General features: G+C 33.8%; 1 protein-coding gene across 1 annotated transcript; it reads right to left on the bottom strand.

The window, feature by feature from the left end:
* Positions 1–919: 919 nt before the first annotated feature.
* On the bottom strand, positions 920–2,762 carry LOC132599847 (probable aspartic proteinase GIP2). The gene has a single exon (XM_060313028.1). The coding sequence runs from the start codon at positions 2,448–2,450 to the stop codon at positions 1,128–1,130; it is 1,323 nt and encodes a 440-aa protein (XP_060169011.1). The 5' UTR covers positions 2,451–2,762; the 3' UTR covers positions 920–1,127.
* Positions 2,763–9,144: the final 6,382 nt, after the last annotated feature.

Below are 9,144 nucleotides of genomic sequence, written 5' to 3' on the forward strand. Positions count from 1 at the left end.
ATTCTGCCTTACGAATCCAAACTCTATCTTGCGAATTTGTTTTTAAATTTTGACTGAGCGGGGGTTCAAACCCGGAACCCATGAGTTTTTAGGCGAAGGGCAAAAATTAAAGACTAGCCTTTTGAGGGGAAAAATTAAAGACCACCCATGAATAAGGGCAATCTTGCAAATTGCCCTTAAAACTTTAACGGGTTAAATAAATTTGGGCTAATTTTGTCATCCATATCAATTTTAAATTTGAGAAAACAGATTAGGGTCATTGGCACTTACGCCTCTATTGGTGCTGGTCTTTTACTTTGTCTCTCATGAAAAGCATAAGTTTATATTTTCGCATTATAATATTCCACGAGTTATGTTCCGCGTGACTTTTGCCCTTAAAAGACTTACGCTTCACTAGGCATAAATTCGACTGCTAAAAGACAAAAAGTAAAGACCTGCCCATTTGAAGGACAAAAATTAAAGACCAGCCCATTTGAAGGGAAACTCGTGCAATTTCTTAATAGATCATCTAAGCATCTTCAGTTGTTTATGCTATGCAATCAGCTTTCAAATGACCTTGGGGGTACAAGTATGCTCCAAGAGCAAGAAATGCAGCATTTTTTTTTTATTACGCTTGTAACTAACACCTATTTGATGATTGGGACTTTAGAAGTCATAAACAAGGTTATCGGCAAAGTACATTTAGAGCCCGTTTGGATTGGCTTATAAGTTGTTTATAAGTTGTTTTAATTTTTTTGAGTGTTTGGCTGACCAGCTTAAAGTTATTTTGTGCTTAAAATAAGCTCACAAAAATAATTGGGAACGTCTGACTTAGCTTATCTAAAGCAGCTTATAAGCTAAAAAAAAAATGAATAGCCCAATTTTTTTTTTATTTTTTTTTTAACTTATAAGTTGTTTGCAGCTCATAAGTAGCTTAAAATAAGTTCATCGAAACAGGCTCTTAAACACCCATAGACTTTTTAGTAATTGACTAGACCATTATGAGCGTCACCAAAATGAACAACCAAAACCAAACGGATACATTTATTCTTGGCCAACTCCATCCTCTTGAAAATAAAAGAAATTACTATTACTACTAATATCCAATCTGATATTCCAAAAGCGCCACTTGTTTTTGGGAAAGACCATCAAGCTTTGGATGTAAAGTTGAAGTTGGCACATGTTGTTTGACCAAACAAGAGTGAAGAAGTAAAACCCAACTTTTTATTAGGAATGTCAAATTGCAAAAGGTTGTCTTCAATTTGATGTGCTCCAATGACTATAGAAGTTGTTGGTTCAAATTCAATTCCTCCATCCACAAATCCAAGACAGAGCACCTCATTATTCACCGCCACCATAGAATTCGCACCCCAGATAGTCCAAGATGTAGTAGCATTTTTGCTTCCCAACACCAGTTCAATGGGTGGAACACTAGGACCAACACGAGTGCTCCCAAAACTCGTTCTGTTATAGCACACCTTGAAAGGAGCAACGGGTTTCACCCTTGGAATCTTAGCAAGCGATTTGACAAATGCCTTTGTAAGAGCATTGTAAATCGAAGTCTCTAATTTCGTGTAAGGTTCAGCAGTACTTATTTTTGTTCCTCCTTTGCCATCTTTGGTGATGGTCAGCAACGTGATATTTATTGGCACGACATTACCATTTATTTTAATGGATGTCACTCCAATAAAGTAGTCCGTCGAAGGCTCTCCTTCGAAATACGAACCTGATGTACTAACAGGATTTTTAAGAAGTGGGGTGTAGACAAGTCTTTTTGAAACATCCATTCCAGGAAGAAAAACATAAGGACTATCACCAAAGAACATAACTCCTTTAGAAGTTATGGATGAACTCAAGCAGATAGCAAATTTTCGGGGTACATGAAAAGCATTAGCCAATTGAGTAGGAAATCCTACATAACTGTTTCCAAGTCCAACAATTCCTTTAACACCCTTTGCTAGTCCTTCAAGAAGAGAATTAGGAGCACAGTCAAAAACTACTCCATTTGCTGATAAAAATTTACCAGGATTTGAGCCATCAGTTGATTGGACTGAGACAATATCTTGAGCAAGTTCACCACCAGTGCTGGCTCGAATAAAGGGGTTATAAGGAATATGTGAACAAGTGTTATTGTTGCACCCTGGTGAAGGAGCACCTACACATGATTCAACACAGGCACCGGATAGTGAACGTTTACAAGGGTTAGAACCACAAGGGACAGGTTTATAAGATGAACTAACATAGCCTTTTTCACAATCAACCCATAAAAATCGCTGACCAAGATCGACAGTAAGTTTGACTGGCACAAGGGGTGTTCTTTGGTTAATGACGGTGACATATTGTTTAGTGGCTGCATCTTTGGTTACTGGAAGAAGAAAAGCTCGAGGTCTCGGAGGTGTTTTGGCTGAGGAGAGGGAAAATAAGAGGAGCAAAGAAAGAAAGAAGGATAGAGAATGTATTTTGGAAACCATTGTTACGTTATTGAAAGTTTAGAATGATGGAGTGAGTAGAATTTGGAGAGGTAGCATCTTGATTTATAGTGCCGTAAAGCTTCTTTAATTTGAATCTTGATGATTTATGACAGGACATTATTTTATCTGCAAAGGGGCAAGACGAAAGCTGAAAGAAATCAGAAATCGTGTTATTGTTCATTTATTTAAGTATACAAGTTGCTGTGTAGAGAATTCAACGATCGATGAACATTGACTATTATAATAGATATTAAATTGCTTTGCTAGATCATTTCGTCCAAACGAAGAAAGAAAAGGAATGGTGGAAGCATTATCCGATTAAACTGTCAAAAACCATTAGTGCATAACCGCAATTGATAGAGTTAAATATTCACATTAATTATACGATACCTTTTGAATTTTCTCCTTTGGTTATCTAATTATCAGATTATTTGAAGAATTACAAGATGCATTAGTCTTTCCTCCTTTTTAGTTTTCCAGACAATGATACTTGTTTTGAAACCCAATTGATACAAAATGTAGTAGTCAAAACAAAGAAACAGTGGTAGAAATGCTCTATGTTGCCCAAATTACCTAGATATACCTATGGTACCTATGCACATAATTTTGACGTTACATTAAAATTTAAAAGAAATTTATGTAGCTAAAGAATCCATTAAAAGTAAAGCTAAAACTTATAAAACCAAATTTTAAAAGTCACAAAAAAAAAAAAAAAAAAAAATATGTCTCATCAAATAGTAATTGTATCAATTTTTTGGTGGATCCGAGAAGTATGTAAGAACTCAATCTAGCAAAATCTATCAATCGGATGTTTAATTATTTAGAGAAAGTAAACATTGTCCCGAAGCCCGCCTTAAAAGAAACACTTTTCACTGACGTTATAGAGCTTAGCGCTAGAGCCCATTTGGATCGGCTTATAAGTTAGTCAAAGTAGCTTATAAGCTATTTTTTAACCTATTTGTGTATTTGGTAAAATAGAAAATAATTTAAAATAAGTTAAAAAGTGCTTAAAATAAGTCAAAATCAAAAAGTTGCTCAATCCCAATTTATTTTATTTTGGCTTAAAAGCAATTTTGGTTTGACTAACAACTTTACCCTTTTATTCTTTATATTTTCTATTAATTCCAATACTACACTTACCTCTAAAAATTATTTAAGCACTTTTATCCAAGCACGTAACTGCTTATTTATAAAATAACTTTCAACACTTAAAAAGTACTTTAAGCACTTATATTTAAAAATCACTTTTTTTCAGCTAATCCAAACAGGCTTCTAATGTGTACATTAGCAATTGAATGACATTCATTGTTCAAAAAAATAGTAAACGCGAATCCTGATTTATGTTTTCTCCATCAAATCTACTTTATAGTAAACACGAATCCTGATTTACTGTATTATATGTATAAACAATATATATACGCTACATTATTCTAAGTGTAAATTATATATCAATTGTATATCTTATATATTCATATTAAGTATACGCCATAAATATATCATTCTTAAAAAGACTATCAAATATGATTCTAAGAGAAGATTTTCATCGGTGGTCATTATAACATCTACTTTGTTTCCACACACAAATAAAAAGTAAAATAAAAAAGTTTCTTAATGAAAAACATTATTCATATATGAAAACAATACTTTTTTTCAACTTTTGGTTAAGCATATGCATATAACAAATGCCTAAGTTTTCCAAATCTGATGGTGGACGTTTTTCTAACTTAGGAATGGTTATTATTATTACTGATAAGGACATGATTAATTGATTAGCTTAAATTTAGGGTTTTTTTTTTTTTTTTTTTTTTAATAATGTGAACTTCTTGATTTTGGTAGAGAGAATAGGTTCCTTTTTCGTATATCATGTAAACTTATTTTGTTGTACTAAGTGTAATAATGAAATTGGTTGTAGATTATGTAATAATTTATTCATTTGCTAGTATTTCTGTAACTTTCCCTTCTTCTTTTCCAACTTTTTCTTGGTACCCAAAACCATTTCAAAACAGACCACAGACTCTAATAGAAATGGGAACTTGTGACACATCCCCTAGATAGCCCACAATTGAAAATTATTCATAGTCAGAGACAAATTCAAAATTTAAAATCTATGAATTTTTATAGTAAGAACTTAATTTAAAATACTAATAATCGAGTTTACAATCAAATAAGTCTAACTATGTAAAAGTTTTAAAATATGTATACATAATTCTATCAAAAGCTATCGATTTCATGGGAACCCAAATATATGTTATGTATCTGCCACATGTTACTTTGTTTTGTTTATGAAATAATTGAGAATTTCATAACTAATTAAAGGTTCTTTTCTTTTTTTTTTTCTTTTTAATGCAAAACCACCAAACAACCATTTGGTAGTGATTTATTATAAATAAAAATTTCTATACAAACAAAGAAAAAAAGAAAAGAAAAACAAAAACTAGTCATAAAACTGGTAATAGTGGAAACTAAACATAAAGAATGCATAAAAGCTTGTCTAATGCAGATCCTGTGGTCTTGACTTGATCCCATCTCAAACATCTACAAGCTCTCGCCAAAAACTTGTTGCTCCCAAACGCACACGCAAGTATACGTGGTCGTACAAGTAATATAGACCGTTAAGTCCAGATATCGATTCCTCAGAGACTTAGATTCTACTGTTAAACTAATTCAAATCCAGTTGAAACTATTCAAGAAAGTGAAAATCAAGATTGTTTGTGGTACTAAACTAAAATTGAAAAGTAAACAATTTGCGATGGGTGTTTTTATGACTGGGACTACGTCGACAAAGATTGTAAGAAATTTCAGATGAGAGAAAGATCTAGGGTTATGGCTTTCGACAATCCAGTTGATCTTCAGACAATTCCACCTATTTTCTTTCCTGGGTTACTAGTTAACGGGTTAATTATGCTTTATGATATTCTCTCGAACTACTCACAAGCCTGTAGATGTTACCTTAAAGCCTATATCTCTATGGTCATCAGATGTAACAAGAACGCATTTATTTTACCGTATTCAACTAAGTAGGGCTAAAGGGTATATCTCTATCCTCATTAGCTAAACGATTAAATCGAACAAACTCTATTTATTCTTATTACGTACGTGAATTCCCTTTCTCAAGTTCAACCCACGCACCACAGATAGTGTCTAACTATTGACCAAATAATCAAACAATTAAAACCAAGAATAAATAAGCAACCCACAATATGGAAAATCAATACATAATAATTGTCATCAAATCAACTTTCAAGTCTTTCGCCACAACCCTAGAACTAGGAGATTTAGCTACTCATGATTCGATCATGGACAAAAGAAGCCATGAATAAACTAGGGTTAAAAAAGATGAAAAATAAAATAACCTAGAGAGATAAAAAGGAGAACGGTGGCTTACAAATCCTTGAATAATCCCAGAATACCGTTCTCAGCTATAAAAACGTGTATATATAGGCTAGGGTAAAAATAATAAATAAGGAATCCAAATCCTAGTCTAATCGGGAAGCTGCGCAGAACCCTTCTTTCCTTCCACATCGCGGAAGGATCGCGCAAAGTACTGAGGCCTCTCGCTTTCCTTCCGCATCACGGAAGGATCGCCTGATCGTTGTTGCAATCTCAATTTTTTTGCTTTGGTCGGTGGCTGCCAGGTGTGATTCCCGTTGTTTCTTTTGCTCTTCACCATGCACTGTTATTCTCTTCCTTTTTCAATTCTCGTGCTCTTTTCATTTATTTATTCCACCATTCCTTGTATATATTCAATGATTAAATTATTGTAATCCCTCCATTCAACTGCTTGTTTCTTTATTTATTTTGTTCTCAATTTCAACACTTTGCATCTAATTTTGGTCCAAGTTTCTTCATCTTCACACCGTGTTATTCCTACAAAATAAAATATAATATTAAGCACAACTCATTATAATTAATACTCAAAAGACAATTAAAAGTACTAAAATGTGAGGCAACTAATAGCTAAATATATGCAACTTTAGGCCAACATCAATAGCATATAATTAAAGCATATGGAAAAAAAGTGTTCTTCGTTATTATTGTTGTTTGCCTTTTAACTTTCCTTCAATTAATTTTCAAAGTTAGATGTTATCCAGTTTGGTCTTTGGGAGCAACCGTTTGTTGCTCCCAAACGCACACGCAAGTATACGTGGTCGTACAAGTAATATAGACTGTTAAGTCCAGATATCGATCCCACAGGGACTTAGATTCTACTGTTAAGCTAATTCAAATTCGAATAAAACTATTCAAGAAAGTGAAAATCAAGATTGTTTGTTGTACTAAACTAAAACTGAAAAGTAAACAATTTGTGATGGGTGTTTTTATGACTGGGACTATGTTGACAAAGATTGTAAGAATTATCAGATGAGAGAAAGATCTAGGGTTATGGCTTCCGACAATCTAGTTGATCTTCAGACAATTCCACCTATTTTGTTTCCTGGGTTACTAGTTAACGGGTTAATTATGCTTTATGATATTCTCTCGAACTACTCACAAGCTTGTACATGTTACTATAACGCCTATATCTCTATGGTCATCAGAGGTAACAAGAACGCGTTTATTTCTCCGTATTCAACTAAGTAGGGCTAAAGGGTATATCTATATCCTTCTTAGCGAAACGATTAAATCGAACAAACTCTATTTATTCTTATTACGTACGTGAATTCCCTTTCTCAAGTTCAATTCACGCACCACAGATAGTGTCTAACTATTGGCCAGATAATCAAACAATTGAAATCAAGAATAAATAAGCAACCCACAATATGGAAAATCAATAGATAATAATTGTCATCACATCAACTTTCAAGTCTTTCGCCACAACCCTAGAATTAGGAGATTAGCTACTCATGGTTCGATCATAGACAAAAGAAGCCATGAATAAACTAGGGTTGAAAAAGATGAAAAATAAAATAACCTAGAAAGAGAAAAAGGAGAACGGTGGCTTACAAATCCTTGAATAATCCCTGCACACCGTTCTCAGCTATTAAAACGTCTCTATATAGGCTAGGGTAAAAATAACAAATAAGGAATCCAAATCATAGTCTAATCGGGAAAACATCCGCAGATCCCCGCTTTCCTTCCGCATCGCGGAAGGATCGCGCAATGTACTGTAGGTTCTCGCTTTCCTTCCGCGATTCGGAGGGATCGCGCAACACTGATGACTGAGTGGTTGTTCTGCTTTCTTCACGCGATGCGCCTCGATGGCCTGAAGTTCTGAAGCTTCTCGCGATTCTTCCGCGATGCGGAAGGAAAGCGGAGTCTCTTCAGTCGATTAACTCTCCTTTTAGTTCGTCCTTTGCGGTCTTCGACTCGTCACCTCAGCCAATCGACATATGCTACTAATTCCAATCATTTCAGGCACAGTTCCCATCGTTTGTCGTCATCGTACCTATACACATGAAAGATAACGACATAAGTTCAAATACGACGGTTACGTCATGAATTAAGCGATAAAAGTCATAAGAAGAAGTTGTAATATGACACAAAACATGATATTTGTGCCAAATATCAGTGCTATGGCTTGAAAGTCTAGTGAATTAAAATTAAGGCCTCAATGATGGAGTAGAATTCTTCCAGCAGTTTTTCATGTTCAGTGAATATCTCCATGCTCTATCAGTGTGCTTTGGTTGCCATGTTCTTCATTTTTTTGAATGGAAATTATCTTTAGAAGAATTACAATAGAATGAGCATGTAAACATGCTAATACCACTAGTGTAACCCTACCAAAAATATTTCCATTCAAGTGTGCATTGCTGCTCATGGATAATGTATTGCAGAAATATTGATCATGTGCCATCATAAGTTTGTTGCCATGTTCTTCTGTTTCCTTAACTGCAAACTATCTTTAGAAGAGTTACATTAGAATGAGCATGTGAATATTCTAATACCACCATTATAACCCTGCCAAAAATGTTTTCATTCATGTGAGTATTGCTGCTCATGGCTCCTGATATGCAAACTTATTGCTACTGCATCCATCATAAGTTCTTGTTAATCTCTAGGAATTTGATGATCCTTGGCTTGTTTGATTCTAACATATGGCATCTATGCTTTCTCTATATTCAAAATTTGTCTTGCTTTCCTTGGAAGTGAATTGAAACTATTAAAATGCTGATCAGTTGCGAAATAAAAAACATAGTTAATTAAAAAATCTGCTAGGCTATTTCCTTCCCTCAGAACATGCTCCACTCTCACTTCCTTATCCCTCCTTAATCTTGAGATGTCATTGATAATCACTGATATGATCTGTTGACATCCAATTTTGACCCTCCTTTCCTCCAATTCACTTTCTCAAGCTTCTAAATTAATAATTACCTTATTTTACTATTATAATTATTATCGTTATTATCGTTATTCTTTACTTTTCATTGTCACAATTTTTAGAAATACTAACTTAAATCTACATTTTTTTATCAATGTTACTACTATTACATTATGCTTTTTTTTTTTCAATTGATTGACATTACGTTATTAGCTATAAGTCGATACATCATATGCTAAATCCTTAACGGTAAGTTTGTAACATTAGTACTTTATTTTCTACATATTAATCTTTTATTTTCTACATATTAATTACTAATAGTTATCACATAATATATATTGTACAAGTTAATTACTTAGAAATCCAAAGAGAAGGCTTGAGGAAGAAAGACCATCAGTTTTAGCCCAAATTCGCAGCCCATTAGCCAATAGAAGAGTC

This window comes from Lycium barbarum, chromosome 6, assembly GCF_019175385.1.
Source record: "Lycium barbarum isolate Lr01 chromosome 6, ASM1917538v2, whole genome shotgun sequence".
NCBI lineage: Eukaryota > Viridiplantae > Streptophyta > Magnoliopsida > Solanales > Solanaceae > Lycium > Lycium barbarum.